The sequence below is a fragment of the Pelophylax lessonae genome (assembly GCF_965119305.1).
Source record: "Pelophylax lessonae genome assembly, chromosome: 3".
Lineage (NCBI taxonomy): Eukaryota > Metazoa > Chordata > Amphibia > Anura > Ranidae > Pelophylax > Pelophylax lessonae.
The window spans coordinates 439,382,341-439,405,465 of NC_138770.1; the positions used below are offsets into that span (position 1 = coordinate 439,382,341).

At 46.1% G+C, this 23,125-nt stretch overlaps 1 protein-coding gene across 1 annotated transcript in view; it reads right to left on the minus strand.

The window, feature by feature from the left end:
* Positions 1–22,790, minus strand: part of IFNGR1 (interferon gamma receptor 1) — a 146,133-nt gene extending 123,343 nt beyond the window's left edge. The window contains exon 1 of the mRNA XM_082252248.1: positions 22,581–22,790. Coding sequence (XP_082108374.1) covers positions 22,581–22,674 — 94 coding nt within the window. The 5' untranslated portion in view covers positions 22,675–22,790. The remainder of the gene's footprint in view (positions 1–22,580) is intronic.
* Between the last annotated feature and the right edge of the window lie 335 nt (positions 22,791–23,125).

Consider the following 23,125-nt stretch of genomic DNA (forward strand, 5'->3'; position numbering starts at 1 on the left):
GCACAGTCATTATTGTCCAAAGTGAGTACACCCCTAAGTGAAATTAAAAAAATTGGCCCAAAAATATTTTGTGTGGCCACCATTATTTTCCAGCACTGCCTTAACCCTCTTGGGCATGGAGTTCACCCGCAGCCCAGTCACAGAAGGGGAGGGGGGAGGGATCATGCTCTGCTTCAGTATGTCACAGTAAATGTTGGCATTCATGGTTCCCTCAATGAACTGTAGCTCCCCAGTGTCGGCAGCACTCATGCAGCCCCAGACCATGACACCACCATGCTTGACTGTAGGCAAGACACACATTTCTTAGTACTCCTCACCTGGTTTCCGCCACACACGCTTGACACCATCTGAACCAAAAGAGTTTATCTTGGTCTCATCAGACCACAGGACATGGTTGCAGTAATCCATGATTTTAGTCTGCTTGTCTTCAGAAAAATGTTTTTGGGCTTTCTTGTGCATCATCTTTAGAAGAGACTTCCTTCTGGGATGTCAGCCATGCAGACCAATTTGATGCAGTGTGTGGCGTATGGTCTGAGCACTGACAGGCTGACCCCCACCCCTTCAACCTCTGCAGCAATGCTGGCAGCACGCATACTTCTATTTCCCAAAGACAAACTCTAAATATGACGCTGGGCACATGCACTCAACTTCTTTGGTTGACCATGGCGAGGCCTGTTCTGAGTGGAACCTGTCCTTTTAAACCGCTGTATGGTCTTGGCCAACGTGCTGCAGCTCAGTTTGAGGGTCTTGGCAATTTTCTTATAGCCTAGGCCAGTGATGGCAAACCTTGGCACCCCAGATGTTTTGGAACTACATTTCCCACGATGCTCAGCTACACTGCAGAGTGCTTGAGCATCATTGGAAATGTAGTTCCAAAACATCCGGGATGCCAAGGATTGCCATCATTGGCCTAGGCCATCTTTATGTAGAGCAACAATTCTTTTTTCAGATCCTCAGGGAGTTCTTTGCCATGAGGTGTCATGTTTAACTTCCAGTGACCAGTATGAGAGAGTGAGAACGATAACACCAAATTTAAACACACCTGAGACTCACTACTTTACAATGTAGAAAAGTGTAGTTTCTTCAGTGTTGTCACATGAAAAGATATAATAAAATATTTACAAAAATGTGAGGGGTGTACTCACTTTTGTGAGATACTGTATACCATAGTTTGTAGACGCTATAACTTTTGCGCAAACCAATCAATATACTCTTATTGGGATCTTTCTTTTGCTGGTGATGCAACCCTGACCTCACAGAGGCATCCTAGGATGACTACATTACCAGTCCCCCTTAGATGCTGTGCTCTGTCCCATGTTCTAAAAGGCAGACCTAGTGACGGGAGACAGGTTCATCTGCCCTTGAAAATGGCCACTGTAAGAAGAATGGAGAGGAAAAGAAAAACACGGTATAAAAAGGAGGAGGGGGGGGGGGGTTGGAGAGATGTCAGACCACAGTACAGAGACCACTACCTAAACCCAGAGCTTTCATTTTTAAAACCAACTTGACTTGTTTCTAAAGTTTGGCGGAAATCTAAAATTGGGCTTTAAAAATGACACCTTCCTGTGAAAACAAATTAAAAAAACGGAACAAACTCCAACTGATACGATCAGGAAGTTAATGACAAGATATTCAGATTTCCTTACGCAATTAGGCTGCCTTTTCAGTAATGACACACCAATATGCTGTTCAGATTAGGTTAACAGTTTATTTTATTTTTTTTTTGTTGCAATTATGGTAAACCTCCAATATTATGACTGCATTATAATGATTATGTATCTTGTACCATAATATTAATAAAAGACTTCTGTTCACTAAATCCAATCATGTATATAATAAAATGTATTTTAGTGCCTCCCCAATCTAAACTCTATGTGAAGCAGCCATGACTTTTTGGAATCGCACGAGTCTCTACATACTGTGCGTTATATTTTTAGTGCAATTTGACTAGTGTAGTGGATTGTACAGTCAAAAGGGGGAGGAGGGGGGTGCAGCTGCTGGAACAGGTTACATGTTCCACCCTAAATACGGGTGGAACATGTAACATGTTCCAAAAGGTGAACTTATCCTTTAAGGCAAGGCTCGACAAATCCCAGGCACCAGTTTGCCATGGCAACTAGAAATTGCATCCTGGCGCCTAGGAAAAAGAAAAAAAAAAAAAAATGTTATCCACCCCAGTCGCTGTAAGCGAAAGAGAACATATACTGAAGTCACGCTCGCAAATTAAATCGCTGTTCAAACCACACGTGAGGTATCGCCGCGATCGCCAGAGCAAGAGCAATAATTTAAAAAAAAGAGCTACACTCTAAATCTAAACTGGTAACTGTAACATTTTTTAAAGCGTCGCCTATGGAGATATTTATTGACCGTAGTTTGTCGCCATTCCGTGGGTGTGCGCAATTTTAAACTGTACCATGTTGGGTATCTATTTACTCGGCATGACATCATCGTTCACAATATACCAAAAAAAATTGGCTAACTTTACTGTTCAGTTTTTTTTAAATGCAGTGAAATTAAATTTTTCCAAAAAATTGGCGTTTGAAAGACCGCTGCGCAAATACCGCATGACCAAAAATATTGCAATGACCGCCATTTAATTCTCCAGAGTCTTTGCTAAAAAAAAAAAAAAGAGATATATATATATATATACACACATATACATACACACACACAGTGGGTACGGAAAGTATTCAGACCCCCTTAAATTTTTCACTCTTTGTTATATTGCAGCCATTTGCTAAAATCATTTAAGTTCATTCTTCTTCCTCATGAATGTACACATAGCACCCCATACTGACAGAAAAACACAGAATTGTTGACATTGTTGCAGATTTATTAAAAAAGAAAAACTGAAATATCACATGGTCCTAAGTATTCAGACCCTTTGCTGTGACACTCATATTTAACTCAGGTGCTTTCCATTTCTTCTGATCATCCTTGAGATGGTTCTACACCTTCATTTGAGTCCAGCTGTGTTTGATTATACTGATTGGACTTGATTAGGAAAGCCACACACCTGTCTATATAAGACCTTCCAGATCACAATGCATGTCAGAGCAAATGAGAATCATGAGGTCAAAGGAACTGCCTGAAGAGCTCAGAGACAGAATTGTGGCAAGGCACAGATCTGGCCAAGGTTACAAAAAGATTTCTGCTGCACTTAAGGTTCCTAAGAGCACAGTGGCCTCCATAATCCTCAAATGGAAGACGTTTGGGACGACCAGAACCCTTCCTAGAGCTGGCCGTCTGGCCAAACTGAGCTATCGGGGGAGAAGAGCCTTGGTGAGAGAGGTAAAGAAGAACCCAAAGATCACTGTGGTTGAGCTCCAGAGATGCAGTCAGAGATGGGAGAAAGTTGTAGAAAGTCAACCATCACTGCAGCCCTCCACCAGTCGGGGCTTTATGGCAGAGTGGCCCGACGGAAGCCTCTCCTCAGTGTAAGACACATGAAAGCCCGCATGGAGTTTGCTAAAAAACACCTGAAGGACTCCAAGATGGTGAGAAATAAGATTCTCTGGTCTGATGAGACCAAAATAGAACTTTCTGGCCTTAATTCTAAGCGGTATGTGTGGAGAAAACCAGGCACTGCTCATCACTTGTCCAATACAGTCCCAACAGTGAAGCATGGTGGTGGCAGCATCATGCTGTGGGGGTGTTTTTCAGCTGCAGGGACAGGACGACTGGTTGCAATCGAGGGAAAGATGAATGCGGCCAAGTACAGGGATATCCTGGACAAAAACCTTCTCCAGAGTGCTCTGGACCTCAGACTGGGCCGAAGGTTTACCTTCCAACAAGACAATGACCCTAAGCACACAGCTAAAATAACGAAGGAGTGGCTTCACAACAACTCCGTGACTGTTCTTGAATGGCCCAGCCAGAGCCCTGACTTAAACCCAATTGAGCATCTCTGGAGAGACCTAAAAATGGCTGTTACCATCCAACCTGACAGAACTGGAGAGGATCTGCAAGGAGGAATGGCAGAGGATCCCCAAATCCAGGTGTGAAAGACTTGTTGCATCCTTCCCAAAAAGACTCCTGGCTGTATTAGATCAAAAGGGGGCTTCTACTAAATACTGAGCAAAGGGTCTGAATACTTAGGACCATGTGATATTTCAGTTTTTCTTTAATAAATCTGCAACAATGTCAACAATTCTGTGTTTTTCTGTCAGTATGGGGTGCTATGTGTACATTCATGAGGAAGAAGAATGAACTTAAATGATTTTAGCAAATGGCTGCAATTTAACAAAGAGTGAAAAATTTAAGGAGGTCTGAATACTTTCCGTACCCACTATTATATATATATATATATATATATATATACATATACATACATACACATACATACATACATACATACATACATACATACACACACACACACACACACACACACACACACCTCAAATTTTCCACTCGCCTGCTCGCATATTGCGAGTGGAAAGGTATTTAGGGCGAGGAATGTGTGGCTGCTCTGGGGGCCGCTCAGGGAAAAAGAGGAGAGGAAGAGGAAAGCCGGCCAGCCGACGGACTGGATAATGACAGAGCATGGATCATCCCACTGTAACAGCTTTAATTGTAATTGCCGGGCGCTCGCCGACACACACAGTCCCGCCTCCTAGCCCGGCTTCTTTGATAGACAGAACACCTGGCCAACCAGGACATGTGACGTCTATCAAAGCCAGGCTAGGAGGCGAGACTGTGTGTGTCGGCGAGCGCCTGGCAATTACAATTAAAGCTGTTACAGCGGGATGATCCGCGCTTTGCCATTATCCGGCCAGCTTTCCTCTTCCACTCTCTCTCTTCTCCTGCACTGGTCAGTGCATTGTCGAGCACAGATAAAGCTGCATTCATGGGCACAGGTGAAGCTGCATTGACGGGCACGGGTGAGGTTGCATTGATAATGTTTGGGGGTTCCAAGTAGTTTTCTAGCAAAAAATACTGATTTTAACTTGTGAACAAAATGTGTCAAAAATGGGCTCGGTCCTTAAGTGGTTAATCATATAGCATGCTTAGAATATGGACTACTGTGTAGCTGGCTCTCCCTTTTTCTGCTTGTTGCATCCAGTGTGAGAGGACACACCAAGCCCAGGCACCTATGCTGTGGATTGCACATCAAGACCGGGGAGTTCCCCATAGTGAGCGCTACACTCACCTTACCTTTCTCCACTTATGCTGCCACACCTCCCTGCAGGTAATGAGGTAATGTGATCACTTAAAAAATATTTATAATGTTTTTATAGATATACAAACACGTTTGGTCCTGCATTCCTATTGTAGCAGGTTTTCCAGGCCTGTGGCCTGATGTGGGTCTGCCATTGTCACCAGTTATCTCTCCAGCCCATGTGAGCTGCGACCCTGGGTGTGAGAACTGAGGCATTGACAACTCCAGCATCTTGGTTTTGTGTTTTTATTGTAGATAAGGGGGTGGGAGAAGGGAATGAGTGGGATACTCCTTTGGCTCAACTAATTACACTTGGGACTTCATCCTGGAAAAATGCCCGTTGGCGCTTCCTTGACGCCAGCCAACGCTCACTAACACTGAGAACACACTGTAGCTTGATAGAAGTGCTGGATCCTCACCAATAAGTCCAGAAGACCCAAGACTGTGAATTGTAGAATTACTGACACTGCTGTACTGCAAAGTCACTGAATACTCCTCTCCCGCCTTGCACTGGCTTGAGGTAGTATGTTGTAGATTTCTGTAAAGCTGCAACTGTTAACTGACACACTCTGTACAATTCAGGGCCCAACTGCAGGTGCCCCCCTTTAATCTTGAACTCTTCAGGGTTCACTGACTATGTACCCCTCTGTAACTTCAGGGTCCTCAAACTAGGTACCCCCTTTGCAGCTAGCTGGCACTGGATCCCAGAGCCTCTTCCGGAGTGGTCCCCTCTGACTCTGGCAGACCCCCAGGGGCAATCCGCAGTACTCACGACCTGTGTAGGCTTACCTGGGACTGGACCCCTCTCATGCTCCACAGGCTCTCGGCACACCGGATCTCCTCAGCTCAGCTCTCTCTGGATTCTCAGGCAACACCCCGAGACATCCACCTCCTCAGACAGGAGGAGAGACAGCCGTACTCTCCCTCCTGGGACTCTGCTCCCGCCAGCGACACCGTGCCACGCACTCCCCCCCCCCCCCCCCAAACTTATACCCAATCCCAGAATCCTTTGCAGCATAATCTGCCTTCTGGGGTAGTTACAAGCTGGGATGTTCCCCTGATTGGGCTTCCTCCGCTGCCCCATGGGAAGTCTCTCACAGGAGCCAGTGGGGATACTTCTCCCCTCAGCGAGCACATCTGGAAGCCCCTGACACCCTAGCTAAATAAAATCACAGCCCTGCTGTTAGGCAGACAAGGCCCATTATACTTTACCTAGCACCTACCTGTAGGGTGCTACACCATTTTAAACTAAATGTTGTTGTTTTACAAGGCGAAGGTTCATATATACTTTAAGAAGGAAAAACTATACCAAGTCTGCAGGGTTGGATTCTGGGAATTGTAGCACTAAAGTAAAAAAATATTCCATCTAATTTAGGAAAAGAGCAAATCAAGAAATCTCCCACGAGATTTGTTTTGGTCGAACACTATTGCTAATCATAAAGGAAAAAAGAAGGTAACAACTGCGCTAATTCAAAAACAATAATAAGCAGCAACTTCAAGTGCGACAGACACCCCAAAACAAAATAATAACAATAAGCTGCGCTGTGAGTTGAACCATCAACTGGAATAGTCCATATAAGTCCAATAACAAAAGTGTGGATGTGAAGACTCGTGCAGATACCCCTTACCAAAGAGCTGATTGAGGGAAGCCAAATGTTGAATAATCCACTTGTCCTCACGGTTGTGACACAATGATTCTCCCAATAGCAGTGGGCATCTCAGCAATAAGACATTAAAAATGAAAAAAAATGGACACCATAGTGTAAATCTAACATTAAAATAGGAATAAGCACCAGATATAATGAATCAAGCCTTGTTCAGGTACCGCTTACCAGAGTTTCAACAAAAGATTGCCAGACAATAAAGGGTAAGTCCGGACCCGCCTCAGAAGTTGGGGATCAGGGGACCTCGTGGTATCAGTGTGGATCTCCAGCAACGTGTACGTGGGTTATGGATGATAAAACAAGGCAAACGCCATAGCGTAAAACCACAACAAAAAACAAACAACACCCGAGTGATGTAAACACAGCAGGTCTCGTAAGGAGAAGAGTCAGTGCAGATAAATGAGTGAGACACCAACCACCAAGCAGACTCCGTAGGTACCCCTTACCAAATGTTGAATGAAGAAAGGCAGACAAGGGAGTGTGTAGGACATCTATCCAGTGAAGATGGCTGCTTACCAGATGGATAAGGATTGGAGCGTAAAAAAGAGAGGAGATACCAAACATGCAGACCGGGTGAGCGATGGTACGTATAGGTACTCTTACCGACTCCAATGATAAAGAGGCAGGGGTGTAACTAACTCAACTAGAGCTTCCAGAAGGGGACTCGACCAGCTCAACAGGTATGTGGGTAGGGAATCCAAAGGCTGAAACCTCCACTCAGGACTTCTCCAAAGGGCTCAGGTGGTAGATCAAAGATTAACCAGGGAACACAGAGGAGAGAGCCATAGCGTAAAACCCCAAAAGTATTTATTGTACAAAAAAGAAAAAAAAAAAAACTTACAAACAAACATCAGAAGATATGTGCAAAATGGAGAGGGATGTACGAGCCGCCAGCCGGACGGCTCCGCTCGCCCGTCCTTCGTAGGTGGATCACGTGGGGATGACGCCAGCACGCCGCGTCCTGACGCATTTCATCAAAGATGATATTCTCCTGAATATCACACCTGCTGTGTTTACATCACTCGGGTGTTGTTTGTTTTTTGTTGTGGTTTTACGCTATGGCGTTTGCCTTGTTTTATCTTCCATAACCCACGTACACGTTGCTGGAGATCCACACTGATACCACGAGGTCCCCTGATCCCCAACTTCTGAGGCGGGTCCGGACTTACCCTTTATTGTCTGGCTATCTTTTGTTGAAACTCTGGTAAGCGGTACCTGAACAAGGCTTGATTCATTATATCTGGCATTTTTTTTCATTTTTAATGTCTTATTGCTGAGATGCCCACTGCTATTGGGAGAATCATTGTGTCACAACCGTGAGGACAAGTGGATTATTCATTTGGCCTCCCTCAATCAGCTCTTTGGTAAGGGGTATCTGCACAAGTCTTCACATCCACACTTTTGTTATTGCTAATCATAGTTTCAGGAGTCTTTAAAAGGTGTTGTAATTTCTCTCTGTATACAGTAGTACAACATTGTCATTCATTACTACAGAACACTTGTGTCAAAGGAAGTGTTAGACTAATGTGGTTAAAGTGTTAGCCTCACTTTGAACAGATTGATACAACTGAGAAAATGTGTATTGCTATACTATATGAAGCCACCTGTTTACAGTATTTACAACAGAAAAGTATAAAGCACCGACAATATATGCAGTACTTTACATACTGTACATTTACATCAGTCCCTGCCCCAAGGAGCTTACATTCCAAGGGTTATACCACACATGCATACACATACTAGGGCCAATTAACCAACCAGCAAGTTTTTGGAGTGTGGGAGGAAACCACAGTAACCAAAAGAAACCTACCCAAACCTAAGGAGAACAGGCAGATAGTGTTCCGGCTGAAATTTGAACCAACGTCCCCAGTAACAAGGTAATCCAAATGTGGCTTATCAAACGTTTCTCTATCCACCAATGAGTTCTCATTTTTCCTTCATTATTAAATAAACAGCTAGGTTGCAACTGGTTACCATGGGAAACTACTCCCACTGTCCTATTTCTCCTAATTGCTGGGCTGGAAGAAGAAAAGTAAAACAAGAAAAAAACCAAGGTTAACATATCAAATTCCAGCTTTCATTTTCCAACTTGTATCAGATGAGATTATCTGATGACTTATTAGGCACATTCATATATTTAAAAGAGGAACTAAAGTCCACAATAGTTACTGCTGGTCTAGAGGTCCCTCGCCGGAGCTAACATCTTCCTGCTTCTCCCAGTGGTCCTGATTGGTATGCATGAGATGTTGCAACTCCCCTGCAGCAGTTCTGTCATCGCAGTACACACACACACACACACACACACACACACACACAGAGTACATGGCAAACTTGGGTATGTGATTTTGTTTTTTTATGCACATCACTCTGAACATCACGAGAAGTTCAGTAAGAGCAGCCCAACCAATATTATTCATTTTTTGTTTTAAATTGATACCCAACGAGAGTGCGCATGCGCGCGGCGCCGGGTCAGGACATGAACTGACCGAGCTCCGCACAACGCGCCGGCTTCATAGCTTATAACGAGCGGTTGGATCGGGAGATCGGACTCACTGGCGGCAGCAGCGTGTAGAATGCACCGAAGGAACACTGGAGGGAGTAAAAAAAAAAAAAAGCCTTCCACGCCAGCACAGCCTCCCTGCAAGCAGCGCCTGTCTTCTCCCTGCCAGACAGCTCCCACAGCGGACCAAGATGGCCGCGACCCGCGGCGCAGCTGCACGAGGCAGCCCGCTTCACAATGCTAGCACCAAGCCACCAGCCTCGCCATCGCTGGGGACCGCCACATCATCCCCTCACAGCGCTGGACACCCCTCGCCTGCAGCCTCCAGGATGGAAGAGGTAGGGGATCCCTTCTCCTCTCAGTCCCAAGGGGCCGGCTCCCAGTCCCCACAGGCCGCATCTCATGGCTTCTCCCCGTACCAGGCCTCACTAGATGGGGAAGTGGAGGGGGCTTCATCTCCAGCATCCTCCTTGGACAGACAGATGGCGGACATTGCGGAATTAGCCTTGAGCCAGGGCAGCTCCACAGCCCTCCCCCCTCCTCCCCAGCCATCATATTCGGGTGACTCTGTACTCATTGCCAGATTCTCAGCTCTGCTGCGACAAGAACTCTCCAAGGCCTGCGCCACCATTACTGCCGGCTTGAAGGGGGACTTTCAGGAAATTGGAGGCAGGCTTGATACCATCGAATCTAAAATGGATGGCACCGTTAAGAGAGTTAACCAAAACCACAAGCTGATAGTCACACTTCAGGATCCAGAGAAGGGCAACTAAACTAATTAGGGGATTGGAGGACCTTGATTATGAGGAGCGTCTGCAATCGCTTGATTTATTCTCCCTGGAGAAGAGACGCCTGAGGGGGGACATGATAGCAATTTTTAAATATCTCAATGGGGATCAAAGCTTAGAAAAAAAGCCATTCAGTCGAAGGGATTGCATGAGGACTCGGGGGCATACAATGCGATTAGAGGAGAAGCGTTTTAACCTCAGGCAACGTGGGGGGTTCTTTACTGTTAGGGCTACAAGATTGTGGAATTCTCTACCACAAGAGGTGGTTTCTGCAGGTAGTATGGTGGCTTTCAAAAGACTACTAGACGTACATCTCAAGGATCAGAACATTCAGGGGTATGCGAGATGATTACAGCCACACACACCTACACAGGTTGAACTGGATGGACTATAGTCTTTATTCAACCTCACCTACTATGTAACTATGTATGTAAGGATCAATTCGTTGACGCCCAGGCAAAAATTGAGGATCTTGAAAATAGATCTCGCAGATATAAAACTTTAGAATCAGGGGACTTCCTGAATCGGTTAACGATCTAGAACCCGCTATCCATACCCTAATGACTGATTTTATCCCAGATATTTCCCCACACCACCTGGAATTAGATTGCTTTCATCGGGCCCTGACAGCACCACGCTCTGATGGGTTGCCAAGAGATGTCATTGTGAAACCCCATTTTTACAGGATTAAGGAAAAGTTAATGGCAGCTGCTCGCTACCGTAATGACGTCACCCTGCTCGAACATCCTGTGCAACTGTTCGCAGACATCTCCCAGGCGACTATACAAAAAAGGCGCTCTCTGAAACCGTTGCTGACTCATCTGGATTAACCGCCAGATTAAATATCGCTGGTCATACCCATTCAGGCTGTCATTTTCATTTAAGGGGAGGTCCTATTCTTTCTCCAGCTTTCATGAAGGTGAAGACGTCCTGGACCTAGGCATCATATCTAGGGATGCCCCCCCAGCTAGATCCCCGCGGGGATCCCCAGAGGAGGCCTCCAGACCACTGTCGCCTTTGTGGTCACAGCCAGCCAAGAAGGGTAATGCCAAATCACGCACCCCGCCGTGAGGAACTACGGACCTTTTACTTTAATCACTTTGATTTGGGGACCAGTTTTTTTTTTTTTTGCCGTGCCTCAACTGTGGACTATGTTATGTGGATATCAGTCTGCCAGCTTCCACCACCCTGGACGGCTCTTGCTGTGGGCCCTCACTGAGAGCTTCGGCTCCCTGCAATCAAGTGTTTTCTACCGTTTACAACAGTCAATTAAGGTTTATTATGCTGCCACTTGTTATCTAGGTTTCAGCGATCCTCTGGCTCCACTGTTGGGACATAGACGATACTGCCTTCCCACCCTATGGGGTGTTGCACAATGTTATCTGTTGGGGGTAGGGGGATGGGGATTATTTTCCTCCTTCCACCGGCTGGTCCTATTGCCGTCAGCCGGTGGGAGAGGGTTGTCAGGGGACCTGTGGGTTCCCTGCTGAGCTGGACCTATGTTTTGGGGAACAATTGTTTTGCCTTGTTTTCCTTTATCGTTAAATGATTCTAAGGCTTGGATTGAAGCGAGCCGGGTTGTTTCCGCATGCCACTTTCTGCGACCTTGCTCACGGCTATGGGTGGTGAGCAACCTCGCAATTCCTTACGGGGAGCTGGACCCCACAACCAGCTCACCTTGCATAACATGATTGTGTCACTGGCGCATCCTCCGCCCCCCCCCCCCCCTCATGGGCGATGGGTGTGGGAAGGCCGGGGATGCTTTGTTTTTTTGTGTTCTCTTTTCTGCTATTCTGTCTTTCTTCTAACCCCTCTCTTTTTTCCCCTTCTCTAATGGCAGCTGATCAACATCCAGGCCCCTTCGGCTCGATCCCGGGGCTCCCGAGGGCGGGGAGGAGAGGTGGACCGATCTTCCTGGCACACAGGCGAGTACAACTTACCAAACCACAATGACGCGTCCCTCCACAAGTAACTTTAAAAAATTCTAACACACAACGTCCAGGGCCTTAATGCACCAGTGAAGCGAACAAAAGCTTTTCAATTTTACCACAAACAGGGAATTGATGTCCTCCTCTTACAGGAGACCCACTTCTCTCGCACCTCTGCACCTAAAAGGCTTAGCGCTAAATTTCCCACCTGTTATATGTCAAATAGCGAGGATAAGAAACGGGGGGTGGCGATCTGCATAGCCAAGAGGGTCCCGTTCACACCTAAAGAAGTGATCAGAGATAAAGAAGGGAGACACCTAATGGTCCAGGGCAAAATAAATGAGCATTACGTGACCTTTGTCTCTTACTACGCTCCAAATGCGGGGCAGATACAATTTTTTCAAGACATGCTGAGCGTGGTGCTGCCGCGCGTGACGGGCCATGTTGTGTTTGGGGGTGACAGTAATGTTTCCTTGGACCAGGTCATGGATCGGTCGGACTCCTTGCGTGCCTCTTTGAAACATACCCCACGACATGGGGTTAAACTGGCTCGTTTGCTGCACTCCAAAGGCTTGGTGGATGTGTGGAGAAATGACCACCCCACGATGCGTGACTTCACCCACTACTCCCATGCCCATAAGACCTATGCCCGCATAGATCATCTCTTTGCCTTGTCGGCCCTCCTCCCGTTTGTACTGAAAGCCCAGATTGTTCTCACCCCGTGGTCTGACCACTCCCCTGTAGTGATGACCGTCTGACTTGTGGACTAAACCTAAATTTTCCTCTTGGAGGCTTAATGCTTCCCTACTGAATGACCCCCTAATCTTTAAGGAGGTATCTGACAGCCTGCACCAATATTTTCTTGACAACCCTACAGCTGACACTTCTCCGGCCATAGTGTGGGCGGCGCATAAAGCAACAATTAGAGGTAAGCTTATCCAAATCGCCTCTCGGAAAAAGAGGGAACGCAACAGGGAGATATTGCGTCAGGACGCAGAGTTGAGGGACCTTTTAAAAGAACAGAAAAGAAATCCGGGGGTGGATATCAGGCATAAAATTGACGCAGCACGGGTAGCCCTCAACTTTAGCTTGACCACTAAAGCGGAAAAGTCCATTCGCTGGTCGAGGAATCGCTATTATACCCTAGGCGACAAGCCGCATACTCTTTTGGCCCGCAGGCTGACCCCGAGACTCAACTCCCCGGCACTCCCAAAATAGAGGCTCCGGTCTGGTCTCCGGTCGCAGGACCCCCAATTGGTGGTCAATGAATTTTATCATTTTTATACGAAGCTCTATTCCCAACCACAACCGCTCCAGCAGTCCGCATTCGAAGCCTTTTTCCATGACATTCCCCTCCCCCGACTTTCCTCCCCGCACGTGGAAGTCATGGACAGGGAGTTCTCTGCCACTGAAATATTGGCGGCTATCAAATCCATCAACCCCAATAAGGCACCTGGCCCCGATGGTTTCTCTGGCCACTATTATAAAAAATTCCACGAGATTCTGGCCCCCCCATCTCTGTTCCTACTTCAATTCCATTAGGACAGGGATTCCAAAATATGAAAACAACGCGTATATTCATGTTCTGCCAAAACCGGGCAAGGACCACGGGTACTGTCTTAATTAAAGGCCAATCTCACTCATCAATGTCGATCTTAAGATCATGGCAAAGGTGCTGGCGACTAGACTTAACACTTTTTTAGCGGACTATATACATCCGGACCAGACCGGCTTTGTTCAAGGCAGGTGCCTGACCAGACCAGACGCGCAATCGATATAATCTCAGCCCTCCAATCTAACTGGGACGGCATGGGTCCCAGGAAGGGTATGCTACTATCTCTTGACCTGCACAAGGCATTTGATTCCCTGTCTTGGGACTATCTCCTGCAGACTTTGGAGCGTTTTGGTTTTAGACAGCATTTCCTCTCCCTCATCCGTACGTTATACAATGACCCTGTTGCGAAACTGTCTATCAAGGGTTACGGATCCCCTTTCCTGAACATCAGAAGGGGTACTCGACAGGGGTGTCCCTTATCCCCGCTTCTATTTATTTTAGCCCTGGAACCATTGGCCATTAAACTGCGTTCAAATCCGAATATTAGGGGCATACAGTGCGGGGGTGTGGAGCATAAGTGCGCCCTGTTTGCGGACGACATCTTGATGTACATTTCAGCCCCATTGATTTCTCCTGCTACTCCTCCTGAGTATGGCGATACTACAGGTGAGACTTTTCCACAGCCTGGCCACATAGAGAGGCCCAATATCCAAGTAGCACCGTCAAGCGTTCTAGGAGCATAAATTACACATTTTTTTTCCTGAGTACCTATCACATTTGTAACGGCCCTGGATGACTTTTTAGCCATGTGGACAGATGTGCGCAGATGATTCCTGGGACAGATGGGTCCAGATGTTGATCACAGGGACAGATGGGTGACAGATGTTGATCACAGGGACAGATGGGTAACAGATGTTGATCACAGGGAGATGATGTGCGCAAAATGATCACGGACAGACATGCCAGAAGAACACTGGGACAGATTATTTTACTGAGACAGGTTTTCACTGTGTTGGGGACACTAGCTGGGTGATCAGTGAGTAAAAAGCAGTAAAAGTGATGTAAACTCACTTGTTCCCGGGTGGCAGCACAGATCCGCTCTCCTTCTCCTCACTGACAGGCTCTGTGTGAAAAGAAGCAGAGCCGATCGCCATTACAACGGCTGTGTTTACATTACATATCGGCTGTGATTGGACACAGCGGTAATGTGATCAGGAGGGCCAATCAGAGCCCTCCTGCTGAGTGGTGTTGGGCTGTGTCTGGGGGACACAGGCACACCGGGATCGTGTAGTTGGCCCCGCGATCTCCCTTCTTCTGAAAGACGTTAAGGAACATCCACTAAGAAGAAGGAAGCGCCCAAATGGCCGTATATGTGCAGTGGCTGGGTGGCAGGAGGTTGAAAATAAAAATGTTTTTAATCACTTTTATTCCTATTACAAGGAATGTAAACATCCCATGTAATAGAAAAAAGCAGTACAGGTCCTCTTTAATGTGAGATCTGGGATCAAAAAGAACTCAGATTTCACATCTACAGTTAAAAGCAAAAGAAAAAATAAATAAATAAATAAAAAAAAAAGAAAGGGGGGGGGGGCTCTTTAAGGCCGTTGGGCGGAAGCAATATCTGACGTCGCTCGAGTCCTCCAAGGCCATAAAGTCGAGTGGGGGGCCATCTTGCCCTCACTCTGCTTCCTACTCAGCACCTCAGGGGACCGGATCGTTACTGACGGCTCTGGTAAGCGGGGGAAACTACCGAAAGCGGCAGGAGGGGGGTGGGCACCTCTACCGCCGCCCATAAAAGTGATCCCACAGCAAATATGCCACTGGGACCACTTTTATGTTAAAGAGGACTGCCGGCCATGTGGAAAAATACTGGGGTTATGGCAGCTATCTGCTGCCAAAACTCCGGTATTTTAACAACAAAGTAGCAATGTAAATACACAATGGGCAGTCCAGAAGTGGTTAAACAGCACCAGGGGCACTACTTACCAGCAATAAAGGGCGTCCTGGGTGCTTTTGGCTGCAGCAGTGATCTGGGGGTTGACAAAAGCTGCGCCTGTTACAGACACTCATCAAAAGTGCCAACGATGTTCTCCCTTTCTGTCCCTGTCCCACAGGGCACATTTCCTTGCTGGCAAGGAGCATCCCTGGTGTTTAAAAAAAAAAAATATATACTAAACTGCAGCTTTAAAAAAAATTGTTCACTTTGCTTATCTAGAGCAGATTGACAGGTTCTCTTGATCAGGGAATTTTCCCTGGGGCTTAGTGAATAAGGAAATTCCCTTGCAAAGTAACCACCCTATCTGCCCTAGGTAAATCATTCCCCCTGTGTCAGATTTAATACAGGGTAATGCCTTTCACCTTTTCTCATGTGACATGTGTTTAGGCCTGGAAATTGGCCAATCAGACCTGATCAATGAATCCTGGGAGTATGCTTCCCTCACACCTGTAAACATTTCTGATGTCTCCAATGAAGGTATAGAGGAATGGAGTGGTGGGCAGTGTGCAAAACAAATACAAGTTAAATATAAGACCACCTACCATAAATTCAATGTTCAAACCCCGTGGGGAAGGGCAATAAGTGGGTCAAGGGGGAAGAGCTTCAAGAGTTAATCATTTTGTTTGAACTGGCGACAGAAGGTTACACAACTATTCCAGGTACTATAAAAAAAACGACTAAAATTTCCCGTACAGTCACTACAACAAACATCTATCAAACCAGGGACAATTTCTAACTTGTGTACAGCAAAACTAAAAATAAGCACAAGAGTTTCCTGGATTGATTGGATTACTGCACTCAACACCACTTGCATCATGGTATCATCTTTCACAAATATATACAATATCTCACAAAAGTGAGTACACCCCTCACATGTTTGTAAATATTTTATTATATCTTTTCATGTGACAACAGAGAAGAAATGACAGTTACATAGTTAGTGAGGTTGAAAAAAAAAAAAAAGACATCAGTCCATCCAGTTAAACCTATAATGTGTGTGTGTGTGTGTGTGTTTGCCGTTAACCGTGCATTGTATACCCCTGTATGTTGTGGTCTTTAAGGTGCCCATCTAATAGTCCCTGCTGATACCACTGCTTGTGGAAGAAAATTCCACATCCCTACTGCTCTGACAGTAAAGAACCCCTTACATAGTTTAAGATTAAACCACTTTTCTTCTAGTTTTAGTGAGTGGCCCCATGTCTTATTGTATTCCCTTTCTCTGAAAAGCTTGTTTCTTATGCTATTGGTCACCAGTTCGGTATTTGTACATTGATATCATATCCCCCCTCAAGCATCTCTTCTCCAGAGAGAATAAGTTCTGGTCTTTCCTCATAACTGAAGACACTTGACACTTTACTTCAATGTAAAGTAGCGAGTGTACAGTTTGTAGAACAGTGAAAAATTTCTGTCCCCTCAAAATAACTCAACACACAGCCATTAATGTCTAAACCGCTGGCAACAAATGTGAGTACACCCCCAAGTGGAAATGTCCAAATTGGGCCCAATTAGCCATTTTCCCTCTCTGGTGTCATATGACTTGTTAGTGTTATGAGGGAGCAGGTGTGTTAAACTTGGTGTTATCGCTCTCACTCTCTCATACTAGTCACTGGAAGTTCAACATGGCACCTAATGGCAAAGAACTCTCGGATGATCTGAAAAAAAAGAATTGTTGCTCTACATAAAGATGGCCTAGGCTATAAGAAGATTGCCAAGACCCTGAAACTGAGCTGCAGCACGGTGGCCAAGACCATACAGAGGTTTAACAGGACAGGTTCCACTCAGAACAGGCCTCGCCATGGTTGACCAAAGAAGTTGAGTGCACATGCTCAGCGTCGTATCCAGAGGTTGTCTTTGGGAATTAGACCCATGAGTGCTGCCAGCGTTGCTGCAGCGGTTGAAGGGGTGGGGGAATCAGCCTGTCATTGCTCAGACCATACGCAGCACATTGCATCAAAGTGGTCTGCATGGCTGTCGTCCCAGAAGGAAGCCTCTTCTAAAGATGATGCACAAGAAAGCCTGCAAACAGTTTGCTAAAGACAAGCAGACTAAGGACATGGATTACTAGAACCATGTCCTGTGGTCTGATGAGACCAAGATAAACTTATTTGGCTCAGATGGTGTCAAGCGTGTGTGGCGGCAACCAGGTGAGGAGTACAAAGACAAGCGTATCTTGCCTACAGTCAAGCATGGTGGTGTCATGGTCTGGGGCTGCATGAGTGCTGCCGGCACTGGGGAGCTACAGTTCATTGAGGGAACTATGAATGCCAACATGTACTGTGACATACTGAAGCAGAGCATGATCCCCTCCCTTCGGAGACTGGGCCGCATGGCAGTATTCCAACATGATAATGACCCCAATCACATCTCCAAGACAGCCACAAGCTGAGGGTAAAGGTGATGGACTGGCCAAGCATGTCTCCAGACCTAAACCCTATTGAGCATCTGTGTGGCATCCTCAAACGGAAGGTGGAAGAGCAAAAAATCTCTAACATCCACCAGCTCCGTGATGTCGTCATGGAGGAGTGGAAGATTACTCCAGTGGCAACCTTTGAATCTCTGGTGAACTCCTTGCCCAAGAGGGTTAAGGCAGGGCTGGAAAATAATCGAGGCCAACCAAAATATTGACACTTTGGGCCCAATTTGGACATTGTCACTTAGGGGTGTACTGACTTTTGTTGCCAGCAGTTTAGACATTAATGGCTGGGTGTTGAATTATTTTGAGGGGACAGCAAATTTACACTGTTATACAAGCTGTACACTCACTACTTTACATTGTAGCAACATGTAATTTCTTCAGTATTGTCACGTGAAAAGATATAAAAAACGTTAAGAAAAATTTGAGGGGTGTACTCACTTATGTGAGATACTGTATATCAGCATTGGTCCAGTGGGAATTTACTAAAACCAGGGGAGATTGTCAAACAATGCTTAAAAAAAGCTTTTGTTTAAAAAGGGATATGCAACAGTTTGGTGTGTATAAGTTCTTCCTCAAAAGGAGAAGTATGGCGAGTTTGTTCTGCAGTCCTGTGATCCATTTTCCCCGCTGTCGGCTGACCTCACAGAACCGGTCGAGGCTCTGAAAAGATCCCGACCATATGGTTGGTATCCGCCCAGAAGCCTGGGCGATCCGCTCATAGCCTGAGCAAGCCCCTCCCTCCCCCTTCAGAGCCCAGCACTCCAGTGAACGCTGGAGAGGAGAGCAGAGAGCTGCTGACTGACAGTACCAGCTCTCTGCTCAGAGCAGAGGTGGAGAACTGAGTGATCAGCGGTGTTTGATCGTTCAGCTCTCATTGCAGAGATGGCGGGGGACAGATGCAGCATTGGATCAATGCAGTGGAATAGGTTTCTGACCTCATATATTGCAACAGAAATGTGCTATTGTTTGTTTTTTTTTGTTTTTTTTTTTTTTTAAATCTTGTATTCCATATTAGATCTGCTTTTGGACATGGTATATGTCGCCAGTGCATTTGTAACATGTTACATCCTGAATATGAACTGAGAAGTTAATAATTTGAATAAAACAAACATTTATACTCCCCTAGGTGGATGCAGCATTTGCTGCATCCACCTAGGGGAGTATAAATGTTTGTTTTATTCAAATCATTAACTTCTCAGTTCATATTCAGGATGTAATATTTAACATGTTCCAAATGCACTGGCGACATATACCATGTCCAAAAGCCGATATAAAATGGAATACAAGATTTAAAAAAAAAAAAACAAATAGCACATTTCTGTTGCAATATATGAGGTCAGAAACCTATTCCACTTTAAAGGTCAGTTGACAAGCAGTAGAAAAGTGGCATACCAGTGAACAATACTGCGATGTAGTTATGGTATTCAACTCATGCACCTCGGCTCGGGCGCAAGCCCTGCACCGACAGGCCTCGGCTCGGGCCCAAGCCCTGCACCGACAGGCCTCGGGTGATCCTCAATTCCTGCACCTTCAGACCTTGGATGAGACCCAATTCCTGCACCTTCAGACCTTGAATTAGCCCCACTTCCTGCATCTTCAGACCTCGGATCATCCTAAATGCCTGCACCTTCAGACCTCAGATTAGCCCCAGTTTCTGCACCTTCAGACCTCAGATTAGCCCCAGTTTCTGCACCTTCAGACCTCAGATTAGCCCCAGTTTCTGCACCTTCAGACCTCAGATTAGCCCCAGTTTCTGCACCTTCAGACCTCAGATTAGCCCCAGTTTCTGCACCTTCAGACCTCAGATTAGCCCCAGTTTCTGCACCTTCAGACCTCAGATTAGCCCCAGTTTCTGCACCTTCAGTCCTCAGATTAGCCCCAGTTTCTGCACCTTCGGACCTCAGATTAGCCCCAGTTTCTGCACCTTCGGACCTCAGATTAGCCCCAGTTTCTGCACCTTCAGACCTCAAATTAGCCCCAGTTTCTGCACCTTCAGACCTCAGGATTAGCCCCAGTTTCTGCACCTTCGGACCTCAGGATTAGCCCCAGTTTCTGCACCTTCGGACCTTGGAGCTTTTGGCTGCCAGTAAAAAGATGTGCCAAATATTGCTGTCCTCTTTTATACATCTTAAGTCTTCATGAACACTGCTGCTGTTAAACTTACATTTTATTGAGTTTGGGCGTTTTTTTCCTGCCCTTAAAGTGATTGTAAAGGCTTGGTTTTTTTTTTTTCAAACTACAAACATGTTATACTTACCTGCTCTGTGCAGTAGTGCAGAGTGGATTTGCCATTAGTAAATCAACCCCAATGGCATTGATTTACTAAAGGCAAATCCACTGTGTACTACAAGTGCACTTTGAAGTGCAGATGCTGTAGATCTGAGAGCGAAATGCAAGGAAAAAAAAATGCATTTTTGCTTGTAGATGATTGAATGATAGAAATCAATGGGATTGTTTTACTAAAGGCAAATCCATTGTGTACTTCAAGTGCATTGCAAGTGCACTTGGAGATGCAGTTGCTGTAGACCTGAGGGGAAGCTCTGAAATGAGAGGAATCTCTGCTGATTTCTATCATCCAATCATGTGCAGGCATAAATGCTGGTTTTTATTTTCCTTGCAAGTCCCACCTCAGATCTACAGCAACTGCACAAGTAGTCCACAGTGGATTTGCCTCTAATAAATAAACCCCAATGTGTCCATGCACACATAGGGGTGCATTTACTAAAACTGGAGCACTCAGAATCTGGTGTGGCTGTGCATGGTAGCCAATCAGCTTCTAACTTCAAACTTGTTCAATTAAACTTTGGCACTAAAACCTAGAAGCTGATTGGTTTCTATGAACCAGATTTTGTACTCTCAAAGTTTTGGTAAATAACCCACCTAGCCTCTTACAAGAGTTTATAAGCTGCTGCGGTTAGGAGAGGTTCAACCTCCCTCTGCTGAATGCGAAAGAATCGCGTTCTGGATAGGAACGTTTTGACCGTTGGCTGCAAAACGTGGCAATATCGTGGCATTTTGCTTTTTTTCCTGCGGCTGGCTGTCAACCCAGTTTGTTGGGTTTATTTACTAAAGGTGAATGTAAATCTAAGGGGGGTGTTCTAAAATTTAGTCGGACCCGTGAAAATTCCAGACCCTCGTCACTTCCGGTTATACTACGTCACCACCAACTGGAGCGACAGCTGTTGCGAGCCCCGGTGCACATGCGCACAAGACATTTTCCAGGTCCGATGAGATTTTAAGACTTTGCTAACAGCTGACTGAGAGGAGGAGGGGCTGAGGTAGGACGACAACACCGCCGCGGGAACATTTTATAACACCGCCGCATTATCGAGCAACATGTTGCAGAGCTGACTTAGAGGGGTTCTCTATTAGTTTCCATAGAGAATGCGGAATTCACTTCTATGTGAGGGCGGAAGTCTATGGACCTCAGGTGGAGGTATGTGTGAGTAAGGGCGGAAGTATCGGGAGAACAGGCGGAAGTGGCTCTATGTGAGGGCGAAAGTCTAGGGACCTCAGGCGGTGTTCTAAAATTATATATATTCACTTCCTTCCCGCCTCCTCGGGACGGACAGTCCCCACTAAGTCAGCTCTGCAACATGTTCCTTGCTCGATGATGCAGCGGTGTTTTAAAATTTTCCCGCGGCGGTGTTGTCATCCTACCTTAGCCCCTCCTCCTCCTCTCAGTCAGCTGTTAGCAAAGTCTTAAAATCTCATCGGACCTGAAAAATGTCTTGTGCGCATGCGCACCGGGGCTCGTCGCTCCAGCTGGTGGTGACGTAGTATCACCGGAAGTGACGAGGGTAGGGAATTTTCACGGGTCAGACTAAATTTTAGAACACCGGGGCATGCAAGGAAAATAAAAAGCAGTATTTTTGCTTGCACATGATTGGATGATAGAAATCAGCAGAGCTTCCCCTCATTTCAGCGCTTCCCTTCATATCTACAGCGACTGCATTTCCAAGTGCAGGATGGATTTGCCTTTAGTAAATAAACCCCTGTGTGTACATGAAGCCTTAGAAAGAAAACGTGGATTTGTTATCAGTGAAATGTGACTGAGAGCCTCCGCAGCGGTCTGCAGGTTGTTGCCTACCTATGGTTATAGACAGATGAGTGACCCCGGGTGCAAATAGTCTGCATACTGTGCCACTCAACTGTCCCAAGCCACATCGTTGTGTCAGCCTGTCATTGATTCCGCTAACGCTTGGCTGTACCTGGCGCAGAAAGACGCTAATCTGGGTGGTTATGGCAGCCCTGAAGACTCCATAACGGGTCCTGGCCAGAACCTTTCCACAGTCATAAGCCTGCTATTTTATGGTTTTGTTTATATTGTGTAATTTGGGGTGGGGAATACAATCCCATGAGCTGCGATCACACAGTAAAATACTAAAAAAGACGGCCATTTTTCTTCTCACCCCCCTCCCTGTGAAGTGCACATTTATGGGAAGTAGCACCCTCCTCTGTCACAATACAGGAGAGTCATAATATAAAGTATGTCTGTGTATTCCCATATGTCCACCAACACCCACTGAACACAGGAACATTGAGTGCAGGAAGCACAGGGACACTGCTTACCTTCCTCCGCTTCACTGGCTGGACTGGGCCTTCCATTGGTGACACACAGGAGAAGGAGAGTCCATGAAAGCTGGAGAGCAAACACCGCTGCCATAACTGTTTATAGGAACTGTGTGGTGAGTGACGAGCACATAGGACCGAGCGGAAACCCCTTCCTTACATTACAAAAACACGTTCTATGTCTACGGCTGTCTCCTCCTGACACGCCTGACTCAGCTCCACAGAGATCCTCCCCTCATCCCTTACCACACTTACCTCAGAAAGAGGAGGAGGAGCACGCGCATTACTCCACAGAGTCCTCACACACAGCACATTGTTCACTGTGACCACACCATACTTCCCCTTCTCTCACTACACCTTCTTCTATACATTCTATATAGGAAACCTGGGACTTACACACACTGAATAACACAGCTGGGACTTGTAGTCCTACACACAGCACATTGTACACTGTGACCACACCATACTTCCCCTTCTCTCACTACACCTTCTTCTATACATTCTATATAGGAAACCTGGGACTTACACACACTGAATAACACAAC